The sequence below is a fragment of the Coffea eugenioides genome, unplaced genomic scaffold (genome assembly GCF_003713205.1).
Source record: "Coffea eugenioides isolate CCC68of unplaced genomic scaffold, Ceug_1.0 ScVebR1_489;HRSCAF=1175, whole genome shotgun sequence".
Lineage (NCBI taxonomy): Eukaryota > Viridiplantae > Streptophyta > Magnoliopsida > Gentianales > Rubiaceae > Coffea > Coffea eugenioides.
The window spans coordinates 1-19,174 of NW_020864330.1; the positions used below are offsets into that span (position 1 = coordinate 1).

The following is a 19,174-nucleotide window of genomic DNA, read 5'->3' on the forward strand; positions in this document are numbered from 1 at the left end:
TTAAGTGAGCTAAATTCAATTAGTTCCATAATCAAGACCTATAAAAACAACCTTTGAAATAGCATGGCCAAGATCTTCAAGCTTCACGGGTTGTTCCGAGATCACCCAATCACCAGAGGGAAACCGAGCAAGAGGTTTTCGACCCAAATCCATAACAACCTCAATCAATTGCCCAATCTCCTGATGCCTAAACAGCTCATTCCTCATCCTCAAGGGCACCAGCTGAAGGAACAAGTCCAAATCCGAAACCACCTCGTCCCGAGAAGTCGAAGTAGAGGCCGAACTTAACGAAACTGACGACAACCCATTTCCGGAACTGGATCGGTCCCGCGGCCTCCGAATTTCCGGTGACCGAATCGAGGTCCCCGGCGCAGTAGACGATGAGATTTTGCCGCGTCCCCGACGGGTTCGACGAAATGCCTTGGAGAAAGTAGAAGCAGCTAGAGTGGAGCTACGGATGTAAGCAAAGGTTGAAATGGGTATCTGATTAGCCGACTGCCATGAGCTGTGGATGTCAATCAGCTCAAAATGTGAATTCAGAGCTTTCATTCTCTCTTCTACAGTTCTTTCCCACTGAAACACGCACAACCCACACTAAGCTGTATATGCTGTTGTTTTAATATGAAAAAAAGGTTCTCACTTTTTTGTTTGGTATAGTGAAATTTAGATTGGTGATTTTGAAGTGGGAAAGAAGGAGATCTCATTGGAGGGAAGGGGATGAGGAAGATGATGAGATGGAGGGAAGATTCGTTGGGATCTCCTATGGTATAGGAGGGAAAGTGGGTTCCACTGAAGAGAAATACTACCTACAACTACAGCTAGTAGTTAACGAACAGAAGATTGTTAACGACCGTTGAAACTGACCACATACGCCTAACCACGTGGACGGAAAGGCTGCTTCGGACCGCACGTTCTACTCTGGTTGGCTACATGGCTTGGCGTGCCTGCTGGAACTGTTTGGAAGAAATTGTTGGAAACAATTTAGAAATGCTTCAGAAGTACTTATTTACTTGAAGAAAACAAATCTTAAACTGGAGAGTGACTGGTTCATTTAACCATGAAAAGGTTATGAATGATGCATGATGTTTTCATTTAACCATGACTGGGTATATTACGTTAGGAAGCTGATAGTGATATATTATTGGGGCATTTTGTTTGCTATACAGCAAATCTTAGGGCTGCAGAGATATTCACCGCTGATCTTTCCCTTGAAGAAAATGGCAATCAGGACTCTCTCAAGTCTCTGAATGTTCTCCGAGTTTAGGAGTACTGCTGTGTTCTGGGATTCATTAGTCTCTGATGAGACTCTGAACACTTTTCTTCCATTTCCCTGACCCAGTTCTGCGACATCATGGCTGGAGTGTAATTAAAAAAATGATCTTATGTATATTCATTTGTATGCCTAAAAATGTAGGATCTGACCTGAATTATATATATATATATATTTTATAAAAAAAAAGCGAAATCTAATCCAATCTATATTTATATTTGTCACTAAAAAGGTGAGACCTGATTTTTTTTTTTTTTGTGTGTGCATAAAAAGTGATTGCATGTGTGACTGATTTAGAGTAAAAAGTGGTTGAAAACCTAGGTTAGGATTAAATTTTACCAACTTTATTTTATAAGGGACATAAAGTTATTATTTTAAATATGAATGGCAAGAAAATTTATTTGGCAAAATACAAGGGATGTTTTGAACTATTTTTCTTTTAATTATATTCCTAGTTTTAAATTGATAAGTCAAGAGATGAGTTACATTTTATTTTTCTTAAATGAGCTTAAACTCTACTTAGTACTTACTTTGTTGCATTATAGAAATTGATGCCTTTATTAAAAAATTTAATGCATTTAAACCAAAATTTATGTCTAACGGCATATTGCCATGCTTGGATGAATCCCATATATGCTAAATTTAAATTTCAAATACCCCCTCCGTCCCACTTTGAGGGTATTTTAGAAAAATAGTTACCTAAATTGATTGTTCCAACAAAGTTAACTACTTTTTATTAAACTGTGTGAAAAAAGAACCAGGACTATCAAAGTGGAACGGAGGGAGTATAAAATTCACATATATGCCTGTCATAAATGTCGAAAACATTATGATTGTAATTTGCAATACTCCACAAACATGGTCAGCATAAAATTTGTTTTTCACAACTTCATTGGAGTAAATTAATATTACTATTTCCATCTGTTAATCCGATTTACTTTCTCTGTACATCAGCTCAGTTAGATCATAAATGGTCATTACTCGTTAGTAGTAGGACCACCTTTCTATATCGAAGCAGACACTACTGAGATATTCTGTAGTATCCCTTTAATGCATGAGATTTTGACAGCCAAATATCTAAATCGCCTTTCGTTCAATTTGGCCAGGGATGTTCCCAGATAGCCCCACCACTCAAATCAAGAACCAATATATACAGACATTTGAGAGAAAAAATAAATACTAAGAAAACACAAGTAGAAAGTTTTTTAGAGAAACCATTTTTTGAAAACTAAACTTAATTGCTCAAAGATGGAGCACATGAGGCTGGTTATAGTCTTATTAGAGCTGCTTGAGCCCCTTTTACTTCTTTGAGCAACTTGCCTAATATTGCCTGTAATTAACTCCTAATATTGCTTTACATTTACATTTACAATGAATCGCTGCAAGGAGTGGAATGATTTAAACAGAAATACAAAAGGGTAAAGATTTTGGACTGCTGTACACAAAGAAAGCGTGGAAATTGTTGCTGACCAACTCATTCCCATCCCATCAGCTTCTTTCGGACACATTCTCTAATTTCATTCCTTGGCAAAGAGAAGCCATCGCATTCATCAAGTAAGATTCTGTATACTTCCCACTCACGATCATGAATCCTGTGTCTTCCTATCTCCACCTACAATGAGTTGTGGGAACAGAGTATAGACCAAATGGTAATGCAAAGGAAACTTTACTTAAGGCCCAAGATGAGAGATCAAATGAAAACCATCAAAACAAAAATGTAGTACCGAAAATATGCTTATATTCATGTTCTTGAGGGCTAGCGTTATATCATAGAAAACAAGAGGACGGCCTCTTCCAGATAACTCAACAGGATTAGCTACCAGCAGCTCAGTATCAGGGCCGCGGCTTATGACATCCACCCTAAGCGGGTGAACAAGTTCCATTCGCAGTCGGGAGCACAGAGCATTCTGTTTGTTGGGATCAATTATCTGCTTCCCATCCGCTTGCGTTATAAATAATTCCACCTCACAGTTCTTTACAAAGAATCTTCCATAAGCGATCTGACATTCATAAAAATCAGTTCTTTACGTGGTATGGAACCTAAAGTTCCAGGCTCAATAAGTAACTTAAAAGTTCCCCTAACTTTACTCTTCTTTAGTCCTCTCAAGGATTCTAACTTAAAAGTTCCTTGTAGTGGAAAATCACAAATGCAAAAGATGGTATTCCAGGATGGAAAGCAAAAAATATACCTGGATATTATAATCTTTTAAGGTCCTCATTATATCATAAATGAGGCCTTTGTGAACTTGACATAAGACTTTAACAAGTGTGTGGGAGGGCCTGAGGCTGTTGTCCACCTCAATAGAAACAGAACTGGAGGCAAGAACTCCTAGCATTTCCAGTCTGAACATATCTTCAGTGACTGAAGATGGAAGAAATGATTGTGAATATGCAGTAACCTCAGGAATGGCTAGTTCAATTTCACAATTCAGCATGGCATCCCCCAAGACAGCTTTCAAATGATCAATTGCTTCTTCCTGTCTCTTTTTAGTGTGGAGAAGTTCCCTGATGTTAAAGAGAAGACAACTACTTTTAATAATGCATATAAAATAGTACTAAGTTAGAAATGTTGAAGTGTGATCTCCTCTCCTCATTGCTCATGCATACAAGCAGGCTCACAAGAGAACATGGCATTACAGGAACATATGCAATGTACATGCGTACACTAAGAACCCATGATGCACGTGCCAACAGAGAAGCAGATACACTCAGTACACCCATTTGGATACAGAGTTCCGTGTTGCATAATAAATGGAATTATAAAATGAGAATAACAGACTGAAGGTAGGCAGGTGGAAGGTGGCAATATACCTTACCTTTTCAAATGTAGACGTAAAAGAAAATATTACCAATCCTAATTCCACCTGTGCAAGAAACAAATCAAACTGAAATCTACCTAAGCTTTTGGTGAGATCTGATTTCTCCATTTATGTATCCTTGTTAGTTACATAATTTCATGTCAAGGTGTTCAGTATCTTAATTTCAATATGGCTTTGGGGTTTTCCCGCAGTCATTCAAGGAGCAGTGACAATTCCACTTCTACTAATTCAGTTGGATATTGCATCTAATTTTCATCTTCTTGCTATTCTCATAACATTAGTTGAGATGTATAGTAACATAGGGAAACTGATGTGCACAACTTGCAATTGGACAAGTTTTTCTGATGTAAAATTGATATCAGCAAATAGCAGCAGAACTGTTTTGTCCTTCACGGCTAGGAATTTTGGCAGAATGCACCAACATGACTTGAACGTGTATATAAACCCAAAAGAGCCTTAAGGAATTACATGGGACTCCTTCAGATAGAGCAAGACAATGCGATTTAGCATTGCATTAAAAATACTATAAGTTCCAAATAGCAATCAGTGGATATATCATACTTCAGATGTTGGATTAAATTATGACACGCAACATCACTTATTAGATGCTGTCTAATATTTTCCAATAGATTGAGCAATACTATACAACTACAAGTTCATTATATCAATGCATTTATCAGTCAACAGCCATCAAATGAAAGTGCATAACTTCAGTTAAAGATTGATATGTGCGGGCAAGACAATAACTGCAGTTCAGAACCAGCAGGGATAAAAAAAATTCCTTATTTTACTTCGTTTTGTCCCTTGAGTTTGCAATTGCTTTTACTGTATCAGTTCATAACTTACATCTCACGATGGCACTGTAGGTAATCCATCAAGCAGAAAATGCTTATATGGAATTTCTTTTAACTTCGCTAACAATTTCAGTGACTAAAATAGAACAGAAAAATTGAAACAAATTTTGGGATATTTAAGGACTTTGAGAGCCAGCAGAGCAGTATACAGTTAATCAGTTTTACAAAAGACAAAAAGTATTCCAAGAAGCATTATTGTCATTTTCTGTTCAAATAGTAATGCTGATATTCATTCTTATAACTGAAGAATACTGCATAAGTTAGCCACTTGTCTAATACTTAATCATTCCTCCATGGCCTGCAAATTGCACACCATGTTCCACGTGCTGCATTTCCTCAATAAGACAAATTTGAACTTCTCACTTTGACTATGGCCCAGAAAAGAGAACGCTGCGGAATATACAATATGCCTAATCACTACTTTACATTGGTACAAAAGCTTAGATGTGTTATGTTGTCTATTTTATTGGCAAAAGGATCAAAGACAAAACGCAGAAAGCAGTAGAAAATGCCAAAGCGCGTACACTTAAAATATGCCAGAAGAGAACAACCTGGTGTCCGTTACAAAGAAGAGATCCATGACTCCTCCATCTGGCGCAGTGGATACCTTCACTCTTTTGATTGTGAGTTCTAATTCACAAAGGACCTGAGTTACATCTGCATAGGTGAATCCAAGAACCTCGGTAATTTTTGAGACAACGTAAAATCCGTCATTACCAACTATCAGTAAGGAATAGCTGGAGTGAATCTACTAAGCAAGCAACAAAATCTTTTCCCCAGACAGCGAGCTTTTTACTACCGTCACCATGAGAACAAGTATGACGTCTATTTAGTGATACCAAATGTACGGCAATAGGACATTATACTCTATGAGGGTTAAAATATTGAAAATTTCAAAACCCCCCATGCATAAACAATTTTCAGGTCAAAATAGACCAGATTTTCCCAAATCTCAAGAAGATAACTACGAAGGAGAAGAAACAAGAAAAGCAAGCAGATCAAGGAGATTGGATAATACCTATGTTCTACTTCAGAAGATACTATATGCAGATACATGTATGTTAAGTTTGTAAAATACAAGGTTTACCATGCAAGAGTCCTTTCCGGTCATAGGAACACCAAAACTTGAGAAGGAATATATCTGGAGGCCTGGGCTGTTGAAACTCTGGTCTGTAATAGTAAATTCCTGATGCTGCAGGTGTACATGTTGGACACACCTCTTGAAGCCTCGTCTTCAACAAACTCCACCTGGTCGTTGGCTTCCCAACTACCCAGAAAACTAAGTAACACCATTTACCATCTGTTTGAACATCTGTTTCAGCCCAAAAAGAATTAATAAACAAAACTTTAAGAGTTGAAAATTCCCAGTTTTGCTTAGAATACTGAATCTAGGTAAATTAACCATATCAGAATATTGCTTTTTCATTATGTACACTAAACCTCAAAATGAAAAAGTACCACTAAACAAAGATTTAAGAATCGGCATGACCCATCTTAGCTTTCACTAAACGTCTCATGTTTCACCAACTTGCTAATAGTAAAAATAGCAGTATATCAAAAGATTTGAACCCTTAACAGTAACTACGTTTGCCATGAAGCCAAGGTACCTTCACTGGAACTACATCAGAACAGTATCAAACGAAAAAAGAAGGAAAAAAGTTCAAGACTTTACCATAATCTACATGCCTTCCGGCAACAAGTTGAAATGTTTTAAAGGATTCTTTAAAATAAGAAGCAAATTTCAACAAAATTTCCAAAAAACACAATGGCCGATCATTCTTTACCCTAATATGTTGCCTTCTGAAACCTTAAATAAAAAGGCTGAATATTTTGGAAAAGAAAAATAATAAAGTTTAAAATAATCACAACCATTCTTTCATTTCTACACAAATCATCAAAATTCACAAAAAAAAAATGCAGTATGATACAGATTAAGGAACACAAGAAACTGTTGTACCTCCTCTGGCAATGCTAAGGCCAAAGAGCAAGATTACCCTACAAAGATCACAGCCAAGACCAGTCTTGTCTGGACAATTCACAGTGATTTCTGTGTGATCAACTGCGCTCTCCGCTTCCTTAATCAAAACCGCATCTTCATATATTACCCCCATTTCTCCAACTTCTTTAACAGTGGCGTAGCTTACTTTCCCTTTGAACTCTGTTTCATTGACCTAATTGTTAGAATGAAGCAAGGGAGGAATGACTACAGAGGATGGTCCACAGTAAAACAGAGCCCAAAAATGAAGAAAAGGAAGAAGGGGTACAAGTGTGAAAACACAAAAACAGATAAAGAGTGTAGTTTGGCCTTTATGTTCTTTCTCTGATTCTCTCCAACTAATGTCTAAATTGAGGAGGAGTCGGGATTGGGGGCTGCCATCCAGAAAAGTGGGACTCCAACAAATATAGGACTTTTTTCCCATTTTCTTCTTTTCTTTTCATTTCTGCTTTTTTGGTTTCTCCGTAGCTAGCTTTGCTGGACGCCGTTTATTTTTGGGAGCTTATTTGACGGGAAAACCGGAAAGGGAAAGAAAGCTAGACAAGATTGCTTGTTTTGAAAGTGGTAAAGCGATGGAGAAGAAAGAAAATGGAAATTTTTTGATAAGTCACTCGGACAAATACCGTTAAATAAAACTACTGTTTCCCTAAAATATGGGTGAAAAAATGAAAGACAGTTGAAGTAAGCTTTATAAAATTTTTTAAGATATCACTTTTATCCTAAATGTCTATTAAACAAAATTTTATTGATATGTGTATTCAATATCATTTTATTTTTTTTTATAAACTATCAAACAACATCAAAATTAATCCGTTCTCTTCTTTTCTTTTCTTTTCTTTTCTTTCATAACCTTTCTCTTCTTTTCTTTTCGATCCTAAACTCTCAAACTAAGTAGCCATATATCTTCATTGATAATTCAGTCAACAATTTGTTACGTGGTTTATCTTTTATATATATATATATATATATATATTGCAATGTAAGACATATATAGAGAGAGAGAGAGAGAAGGGGGGTATATATAGAATGTTTAAAATCTAACTTAAGTGATAGAAATATTGTTCAAGTAAATGTCGACGTGTTAACATGTTCATCTTGTCTTGGCATAAGCAACATGAGCCCTCACTATTCTACCGGATAAATTAACAAGTCGAGGCATCTCGTGTCTCTGTCCACCTAAAAGGCTAAAAACATGAAGGGAAGGTAGCAATAAAGTCACAAGTCTAGACACTAGTTTTTTTTCGGAAATGATAACTATTATATATCCTGATATATCCTACACTAGGGGAGAGAAAACGGACCTAAGGAGACCCGGAGATAATTCGGAGGGAACTGAACCATCACCAAAAAATAATTTGAAGGGAACTGAACCACCACCGAACCAGACAGGTGCATTACGCATCCGTCTGAATTTTTTGAATCTAAGCCACTCTTAAATGTGTGAGGCAAAATTTGAACTTTACCTCCCACTCCACCAAGCTTTAATGGCTAGGTGGTGGCCACCAACCCAAAGGCTGGTGGTTACAAGTCTAGACACTAGTGTCCCGTCGATTTTCTTGCATAAATTGTAGTTGTAGCTTGTTAGTATGTGTTTTAACAGATAAATTAACAAATCGGGCGCCTTATGTGGGCGTCTGTACGGGCTAAAATGGCTAAAACGGGAACACAAGGAAGGAAGGTAGCAAGTTCACGTGTCTGGGCTCTACAGTTTATAAGAAACGTCGCGGTTTGCGATTGGTTGTTCAATAAGGATATTTTCCTTCTTTTGGGAAGTGGATACCATCACGTACAGAGGGCATTCGGACATTTCAATCAAATTTCAAAAGTGACACTAAGTGCACACCTCCGTATACCTCTTACTAATAGTGTGCTCTTGACTTGATTTGATTCGTATATTACACAATTTAAAAAAAATTAGTTAAGTTTGTTAAAAGAGTAAATTTAATCTATTATTTTTTAAAAATATTGTTACATTAATATTAGGAGTGTGACTAATCGTTATATTTTTACATTAATTACAACAATAATACTGACTGAGGTTGCACTATTCAAGACTAAGTAATGATGTACAATAAACAAGGATATTTTAGAGGAGTTTAAAGCTAATTATATTTTTTAATTGAAATTTTGACTATAATTTAAAATAAAAAAAAATAAAACTATCAAAATGAGATAAAGAAAGTAAAAGTTATCAATACTCGTGATACTTTACGCCCATGATGCATTAATGACTTGTACTACGAACATTAATAACTTGTACAGTTAGTACTAAAAGTCATATTGGTGTGAATTTAGAATGTAGGGGTATGAATTTAGCTCATCCCCCGGATCAAGGAATCAAATGATTTGACTAGTTCATTGCACCGACAAACATAGCACTAAAAAGGATCAGATTTTCTTTTTTGTGTATGACAAAACTGGTGGAAAAGTAGTGTGCTGGTAACCATACAAGTCTCCACCAAACTGTTGAAGTTTTTTTTTCGGGAACTCTTGAAGGTTTCTACTGTTCCTAATTGGATGTTGACACTTATGCAAGTAAAGGTACCCTAATATTTACATAACATCCTTTCTCGACTTACTTATCGAAAAAGGGAAGTAACATTTGCTGAACTTTCTTTATCAATTGTCTGCTAACAATGAACTGGATAATATGATGGATAGCTACAAAATACCGGGGGTGTGAAAATTATGGCACTCGCTGAACAATTGAGTGAGATTTAAGGCCATTGAGAGGGAAGGATAAAGTCCCTCATGGACAGTTCGGTTGATCTTAGCAAGCATCCTTAGGAGCTGATGTCCAGTGCATGCAAGGGTTCGATTCCCGTGATTAACGTGTTCGGGGGATGGGGTCTCTCCTCCCGGGTCGGAGTGGGAATAGTCGGGTCCCGTAAGAATTGACCCGAACACCCACTCTGTTACAAAAAAAAAAAAAAAAAAAAAAAAGAGGGAAGGATAAAACTTGGTTCATGCATAAGAGGTTCAGATGTATTTAACATTTTTTTATTGGGGTGTCCCGGACAGTTTTAAGTTTTTTTTTCTTTTTTGGTAAAAATACAACCAAATCGAGAAAGTACCTAATGTAAAGATAACAATAAATGTAAGTGCGATATAAATTGGAAGGTATGTTCTAACGGACACCTTACATATTTAATATTCATCTGACCTATTATGTATATACGCATACTAATAATTATTGCACTTTCTAACATTTGAATATTTTTCCATTTAATCTAACCTATCTTTTATTATATTTATTTTATCTTTCTATTTAATTTATAATTTCAAAATTATAACATTTGAAATATATCTGGACGACGTGTTGGGCACTCGGTTGATAAATCCAAATTGGAATTATGAACGCCAAAGCGCAACTCGTGCATAGGTATTTTGTATGATTGTGATTTCAATTGCTTTCCTTTCCACATGCGCCGCAGTATCAACATTTTAGCAGCGAGTTGCGCACGAGTGCGTATTAGCTCAAAGTTGTGAAAAGGAAGCAACTAACTGGAGTCGTTTGACCTTTGCGAGATCTTAAGAAATGCCTAAAAATGTCTTGTCCGTGTCCACACGACACGGACGGATAGGAGTCCAGAGAGATTGGATGACTAAACTTTGGAATGTATTGCCTCGGTGGAACGTTGGCACTAGAACAGGGGCGGATTTAAAGTGGGGCATTGGGGGCACGGGCTCCACTGCCCCTTAAATTCCTATAATACATCTACAATTTTGACATAATTTTAAAGGTGCCCCCAGAATTTTTTTTAGAAAAAATATGGAAGAATGGGTCACAAAATTTATATCATTCACTTTCCTCCTCTAGTTCCCATTTTCTCACCAACAGGGCCAAGTACCAATTATATCAGTCATTCCTTTTGGTCCCCACTCCCCAAGTTCCCTTTACTCCTGTGGTCTCCCATTTCCCTTCACAACCGGCTCCTCTTCTTCCACACCCAAGCCAACTATTTTTTCTTTTTATCACTTCATCCAATTATCATTTACTTCATTTGTCCCCACTCCCCAATTTCCCTTTCCTCATCTGGCTCTCGGTTGTCCCCACTCCCCAACATACATACGAGAGCCTTTTTTTTTCCACAACCAAAGCTTGTTACTCTTTCTTTTGATCACTTCATCCTATTTAGAGATTGCACCAAAATCAATTGATCTTCTAGGACTTGGGTCCGCCACATTTTGTAGCTCTTTTCACCAACTTTAGGAGACCATCAAAATCAGGTTCTAAACAATTACTTCTTATTATTATTATTTTAAATTTGTTTGCAAATATATTTCTAGAGCATGAGACTATTACTGTTTTAAAGAAATTTGAAAATTGATTAGTTAATGTAATAACTAATAAATGGGTTATTTGATAAATATTTTAACTTGTGAAATGGTGATTTTATGCATGAGACTTTTTTTTTTGCTTAAAAAATTAGAAAAAGAGTAGATAAAAAATTTTAGTGTTATTTTTGCCCCCACTAAGATTTTTTTCTGGCTCCGCCCCTGCACTAGAACTAGAACTAATTTGGAAGAGTTTTTGAGTCTGGGATAATTCCAAAAACCTTTCCTTAGACTTTTAATAATATCACTTAACATTCTTAAAGTTTAAAAAATATCACTTGTCTCTCTTATTAGTTTTTAAATTTTTGTAATGTTCTCAACCTAATTCAAATTATATGATTAAAACATTATGTTTAAAAAAGAGAAAATTATACTATGTAGCTTTTGAACCTAAAAATTAGAAAAGAGAATGGAATAAAAGAAGGTTATGGTAAACAATTATTTTTTCTTATTAAAGTATTGAGTTGGAGGAAAAAATCGCAAGGACGAAATGTAGTAGTTTGCCTTCTCATATTGCCCCGTGATATTACTAGCATTAACTGGTTTATCTCTCTATTTATCATAACTTAATGCTTTGTTTGGGTTGTTATTTTTTGAAATTTTTGTAGAAAATTTATTATGATGATCTGATATATATATATATATATATATATATGAGATAAAAAAGTGATTGAGAAGCATATTTACAAAAAACATAAAAAAAAATTTCTTAAAAAAATTGCAATCCAAACACCACCTTAGATAACTCATTTATAATGTATGAACCCCATTAACAAATATCTTTAGAAATTGAGTGCATGGCTAATATCAAACACATGAAAATTTTGTATATGCAATTGATTTTCTTTTGAATTTTCTGAAATGCTAAGTTATTTAAATTAATGAAATACTTCACGCAAAAAAAAAAAATTCCACTAAGAGATGACGATATTCCGTTTTACCCAAATGGAATATTCTATGGCTAAAAAATTACTGGAGGTAGCTGTGACAACTCATAGGTGCAGAAAGATGAGTAGATTGACGAAATGTTGGTTTTACCAACTTTACTGACCACATAACTTGACACCCCAGGTTAGTAGCACGTGGAACTTTGCTATTTGCTTTGATTGCACGTGTTTAGACTTTTTCGTATCAATCCCCGCGAGTCTTTTCTAATGTAGAACTCCGCTCCATCTCTTTTCATGTACACTGCTACCATTTGATTCGAATATTTTACTCCGTTACGCTGCATTTTAATGCAAGTTTTGTTCGCGATCAACCAACGTCCATCGACCAACTTACCATTTACCAACTGCCAACTACTGAGGGATGCTGTGAATTCTTTGGCATCGTTGAAGAACACCAAAATTAAGCCCAAAGTCTCTATTTACTGTTGCCATGTTGGAGAAGACTAGCAAGATGACACCGTGCTTGCGCACGGTGAGAAATTAAAATGATGCCCAATATGAGCTGATTTGCATGTAATGTATGGTTGTATTTGTTATTTTGTTTAATGAATGAAATTAAGACATTATTAATAAAAAATGAATAGGTGAAGTAGCTGCATAAGAAAAGATATTGAAATGTATATGTATAGTTTGTGCTATGAATGAGAAGGAAGTTAGTAAATTCAATGAGGAAAAAGACATGTAGTTTTATTTTTCTTTTATAAAATGTAATAGATGAAAAAAAATTTGCTGGAAACATATTTTGGCGGATGCATATTTGTTTAATTGATTGCCATATACATTAACATTTTGTTTGTCCCAAAAAGCATATAGTTTTGATTTCGCTCTAAAACGTCAGAATTATGCTTACTAACATGACTATAGGAGATAGTGTCTCAACCGATGGGATTTTTTAAGCAGGAAAAGTGGTTGCAAGTCTCTGTATATATACCAAAACGTATCAAGTGGCTAAAAAAATGAAAAATAAAGTATCAACTGGCACAGGCAAGATCAGATGTATTTTCTTGACATTACATCTGCCAACACAAGCTTTCTTTCCTACGTGAAATTGATAATACAAAGTCAAATTATACTCCAGTTTAGCATGACATTCACAACTTGTAAATAATGCCTGAATTAAACAATTACAATCCTAGAATGCTACATGTCCAAGTTAAACTCTTTTTTCACCTCAACACAGTCTAATTAGAGAAGGGAAAGGTGTACTCGCCCACCAAACTCCATTAACCTTCTTTGCATGGAAGATGCTCTTTCCTTTAAAAAAAAAAAGCTCTAACATGTAAAAATAGTAATTGTGTTTAGATAGGAAATTATTTAAAAATATTAGTTAGAATAATATTGGAAATATTATTTGTAAGAATAGTTTTTTATGATATGACATACATAAAATAGAAAAGATGATTGAAAAATTTAAAAACCAATTATAAAATAAATTGTGATGCAAATAAATACTTGTTTACAAATGATGTCGATCCAAACACATCCAAAGCATTAAAACATTCATAAATTAGTGCCATTCATGTTTGGACAAATCTATACATACAAAATGTATACTAATCCATCCCGTCCCAAGAGGCGCTTCCACACAAAACTATAATAAGCCTTACCCACTACCCCCAAAGACGTGTTCTTTGGAAAAGAACTGCAATCCTATAAAAGCAATTCAATCCCTTGATCACGACTTGGAGAGAAACAAACATTGGGGCAGAAACCCAGGAAAGAGAATTATCTTGTGTTATACGCATATAAATTTGAGATCAACAGTCCAAGTATGTCAAAAGAACGATATCAACACATTTCGAGAATAATTATTCCTCCAAAGATGGAGCACATATTGAAATTCCTTCAGTTATGAATTTTCTTTTCAATTTTTCTCAGCTTGTTAAATACAACAGGAGACAAAGATCCGAACCACCAACAGTCAAATGCTAACATGATAAAAAAGCAGCCCATCCAGCTGCAGTGGACTTCTTAGAACCTGTTCCAGTGGTTGTAGGAAGATTCTTCTGCAGAATGCCAACAACAAAATCGCTATTAAATTTCATCACAAGTAGACCACAAGCTGACTCCGAGATACAAGTATTGTATCTCTACATAAACCATTTAAAACGACCAAGCCCATTTACACAGGTTGGAGAGAGAATAGCATATCCATGTAAAGTCAGAACAATTCCAGATAAAAGACATTTGGTAAAACAGCAGCTAATATTTTATGTCTACATACATGACATAAAAAGGTAGCACCAATGAGAAAGATTCATATTTATCAAGCAAGATATTGATGATTCCTATATTTATGAATCTCTATCAAGCGAGATAAGTTTGTCTTTCTAAATGCCACTGAAGTAAAGGTAATTTACAAAAGGTTGCTAGAAATTTTTGTTATAGATTTTGCTTCCAAATGTTTCTAAATATGAATTATATTCCCTATCAGAACATTATGCTAAGAAGTCAGTTACATGACCACCTGAAAAGGATGACCCTACCTTATCTCCACTTCCCCAAAACCACAAGATCAGGTAATACCAGTTGTATCACTAAAATTCTTAATTTGGAGAGCTACACCTAAGTACTATATCTACACTGCAGATCAGAGAATATTACAAGAAAACAAACAGTGGGCAAAATGCTTTTTGATAACTGAAATTATCCAGTTAAGATAATTTAGTAATAATGTTTTATATGACCAGCCAATTCATGGACCTAAATGAAGGTTAAATAAAAAGGTTGAACACCTCATACAAAAAGCTAGACAAAGCAAAATTTTTTGAAAGCCTCAAGTTTAAACTACCAACCCCATCCTGAAACACAAGAAGAATTGTCCTTTAAATCGACTCAGATAAGTCCTTTATTCCAATCACGTGATGATCAATGATCCTTCTTGATGGGAGTTTCTGAAAGTTGGCAGGTCTCAATATTCTTGATTGTAGTCTGCTACAATTAAGTGCTCTATCTACCTCTAATAACAAAATCTCTTGGTATACAAAATTCTGCTGTTCAAATTGCATAGAAGGATAAATAAAGTTTCAAAAACGTAACAGAAAGGACAATGGGAACCTCCAGTTGTGACAGATTTGCCAGTGGATCAGCAGAATGTCTAGCAACTTCCTTAGGCCCCTTAAGAGTAGTATCATGCCTTCCCAAAGTCATCCTAGCAGCTGCAGAATCATTGGGAGGGGGTCGGAGAGGAGACTAAATCCTCACTCCTCCACTGGGGAGTGGTGCTATGCTTAGAGTTTTGGCCTTTACAGTTCCAGGATGTCCATTTAACAATCCTGTAGCTGAAAGCATGCCTGTTCTACTAGAAGGTTTGTTCTTCACATTAATTCGGATAGTTTCACCTTCCTGAAAGATAAAAAGAAAAATGTTAGTCCATAAGAAAAAAGATAACATCAACACAATAACTAAAACTTCACCAGTAATATCAGAATGTAATAAATGAAGAGAAAGCAAAACTTGCACATAAAATCTGAGGTTGCTAGATAAACCTAACAAAGAAAGACAATTTGAATTCCAAAGGAACACATAATGAATCAATTTCAAGAGCCAATTATGACTATTCCTTTTCATCGTTTTCATCTTAATTGGACAAGTAAGCATAGGGTGAGAATGCAGCACAAATTCTACCATGTACAAAAAATAACGAGTCTAACTATTACTCAACAGATTTCAATAGCCTATCCAATCCCAAAATCAGTAAACAGTGCAGTAAAAATTCCTAACATAGACAAACAGATACCAGCTTAACTATTAGTCTTGAAGAAGTCAACAATCTAGTGGCCACTCTCAAAATTCTTTTAACAACATTGATGGTAAAAAAACAGACGACAAATTCTTAACAATAATCAAACAATCTTTAGATGGCAAGTAAAAATTATTGAGGTAATACTCTGAACATAGCTTTTCTGTGAAGCAATAACTGGACTCTGTACTTGAATCTAGCTTCTTAACTTACAAGTCACAACTAATTCGAAAAGGCCATTTGCACATTCAACAAAACTGAAATAGAAAAGTAGTAATGCATGCACCAATTGCCTCATGCCAAAGTACTCTTAACACTTACAATTCCAATGACCTGTGAGTAGAATAGAGCTATTAAACCTATTTAAGCAAGCTTGTAACTTACAAATCCCAAACACAGATTGAAAACTGCAAATTCAGCAAACACATCACCAAGCAAAGAAACTAAGATCATGCATGCAATTAGCTTCAGCACTAAACAATAAGTGACATTCTACAATCCAAAGCAAAACTCAAATACTAATACCACCCAAAAAATAAACCAGAGAGAGAGAGGAAAAAATATCAAAGTTTTGGGACCTTAGTAATCATTAAAACACATGGGACTTTAAGCACTATGGAGATGAACAATTATGTAAATATCAAATTCTTAAATTTCCACCCACATAAAACATTAGACATCAAAGAAGTAAAACATTAACCGAGCAAATTAACCAGGAATTTGAACAGAGTAAAACTAAATTTTAACAAAAAGCAAAAAGAGAGATATATTCCATCAGGCAAGATATGACAAGACCCCATTCCAAAAAAGGAAAAAGAAAAGCTCTAGAAAAAGGTTTTTTGAGTAGTGAAGGGAAAAAAAAAGAAGGAAAAAAATTAGAAGACATTAATTCTTTCGAATACTTACCATTACCATGAGGCTAGCGCTTGTACAACCAAAAAACCTCGAAAAAAAAAAGAAAGAAAATATTGAAAAATAACTACCAGATAAAGTCAAAAGAACAAAAACTGAGCTACAAAGAAATTGACATACGAAGAAAGGCAAAATCCACATACAGATTTTCTTGGCAATTATTGCCCCCTTTCATCTCATGTAGCTATTAGTAGAAAAAAAAATGAATTTCATGAATAGCTGAGAAAGGGCAAAAATGGAAATTGGGCACAACATTGAAAAAAAAAGGAAAATTTCACCTTCGATGCCTCATTTTCAACTTCATTTGCTTCTTATTTTCATCCCTGCAAAAAAGTGTAGAATACTTCAAGAATAACTTAATATGGAAAATTCCCAACAAGATCAAGTTCTATATCTTTCTGCTACATTGCACAAAAGGCAAAATACACAGCCTTAAAAGCACAACATGAAATTCTTCACCAAAAATCCCTCTAATTTTAAAAATTAGCTAACTATTTTCTTCAACAGTAATGTATAAGAATTACTTTACAATTCCATAAAAACTTACCATTCATCCCTGAGGAATGTCAGTGATCCATAAGAAAATTATCAAATATGCTCCTACAACACTGGAAAAACAAACTAATAATAAATCTAAAAGGAAAAAAAGAGAAAAAAGAGTACCAAGAAAATAGGGGCTGCAATAGTGAGACATTTGCATCTTTGTTATCTTAACTGAAAGAAAAAATATTCGTTAAAAGGTAAAGTAGTACCGTTTAAACTTGAATTCCACCATTAAAGTTTATAGAAATTCATGTAAGAAGATATTATCTGAAATTTCTTAGTAATGGTGCTACAAACCAAGACGATATTAGGAAAAAAAGACGTACAAAACACATTGACAGAGATTAAATAATTAGGGCATAAAAAGCTTACCCTTTGATATATGGAAAGGAAAACAAAAATTAACAGAACTTTTTCCTTTCTCCTTTACCTACCAAACAATAAAATTATTTGTTCACCTTGATTTTCACCATTGAATATGAATATGAATATTAAAAGTAGCAGAAAACTCACAAGAGAAGAAACTCTCTACTTTTTTTCTTTTTTTCTTGCAGACTTACTAAAATTTTTCATTAATGGTTGGACATGCTCTAAGCCAAGGGGAAAGTAGAAGGGGGAAAAAAGATAAAACATACACAATAAAATAAGAAATGAGGGCATACAAAGCTTAAATTTCAATAAATACAATAACTGAACACATAAATCTGGGAAAAAAAAATCCAACAGAACCCATAAAAAAAAACAAAATCAGTCAACGAAATTATTTTTTTACGGTAAAATTTCTAGTAGATATAGATATGACAGGTACCTATGTCAGATTATACCACATCTTAGAAAAGGAATGAAGGTTCATGCTCTGTGGTTAGAAAGACCAAACCATAAGAAGAGAGGAAAAAATTACTAAAAAAAAACGAAAAAAGGGACATTAAACATAGGCAAAAGGGGTAAAAGTTTACCACGATTATATTTGGTCAAAAATGATGCAGATGGTTGAGATGAATTAAACATCCTCCCCCTTCATCCTTGTTCCCCCTTTCTTGTTTTTTGACGACGAAGAGAGAGTTTGGCAGGGATCAGCCATTAATTGGGAAGTGAGGAGAAAGATGTGAGACAAAGGAATCATCTGCATTTTTCTGTTTTGGACCTTTTGGTCCGGTGGGTAAAGGAAGAAAGAAGAAACGAAAAAAAAAAAAGAAACGAAAAGGTAGGCTTTCAAAGAAGGAAAAAATGGAGAAGTGGAGTTGGTTGGGTGTAATTTTTTATTTCTGAATGATGATGATCAGGCTGATGAAAAAGAAAGAAAGTGAAAACAGAGGAAGAAAGGGAGTAATGGAGGCGGCAATATGAAGGAATGGAGAGGGGAAAGTGGAGAGTGGGAGAAAGCTTGTGACGGTGATCTGCTAATAGTTATCTGAGCCCATCGAGTCCCTCAAAAAAGTTGGAAAAGTGGATTGCTTGGAAAGGAACAAAAAAAAAAAACACACCAAACGAGACGAAAAGGGACAAAAGAAAACAGTAGAAGAGCAAAATGAAAGAAAGCATTTGCACGTGATTTACACATGGAGGACCAAAGACCATCAAATTTCACCACTCATTCCCACTTTATATATAAGTTCTTTATAGTACAACTAGGTGTGTTTGCCCACGCGATGCGCGGGCGCCAGGTTAGTGCAATTTAATACTGGTTAGTCTTAGTATTTAAAATCTATGACTTTAAACTTTTTTACCAGTGTTTGGAATGTACACTGATATA

General features: G+C 35.1%; 1 protein-coding gene and 1 long non-coding RNA gene across 5 annotated transcripts; both read right to left on the reverse strand.

The window, feature by feature from the left end:
• Positions 1–2,443: 2,443 nt before the first annotated feature.
• Positions 2,444–7,468, reverse strand: LOC113758329 (ACT domain-containing protein ACR10-like). Its single transcript, XM_027301245.1, has 6 exons — positions 6,901–7,468; positions 6,031–6,255; positions 5,495–5,600; positions 3,460–3,775; positions 2,995–3,270; positions 2,444–2,882 (listed from the first exon to the last, which is right to left on the reverse strand). The coding sequence occupies exons 1-6, from the start codon at positions 7,052–7,054 to the stop codon at positions 2,745–2,747; spliced, it is 1,215 nt and encodes a 404-aa protein (XP_027157046.1). The 5' UTR covers positions 7,055–7,468; the 3' UTR covers positions 2,444–2,744.
• Positions 7,469–13,942: 6,474 nt separating this feature from the next.
• LOC113758331 lies at positions 13,943–18,815 on the reverse strand. Of its 4 annotated transcripts, XR_003466671.1 has the most exons (6): positions 18,378–18,815; positions 17,157–17,201; positions 17,022–17,062; positions 16,873–16,909; positions 15,282–15,569; positions 13,943–14,230 (listed from the first exon to the last, which is right to left on the reverse strand). It is a non-coding gene; the product is annotated as an uncharacterized LOC113758331 (long non-coding RNA). The 4 variants fall into 4 exon arrangements; XR_003466669.1 differs by having other exon boundaries at positions 16,873–17,062; XR_003466672.1 differs by lacking the exon at positions 18,378–18,815 and adding an exon at positions 17,542–18,085 and having other exon boundaries at positions 16,873–17,062.
• Between the last annotated feature and the right edge of the window lie 359 nt (positions 18,816–19,174).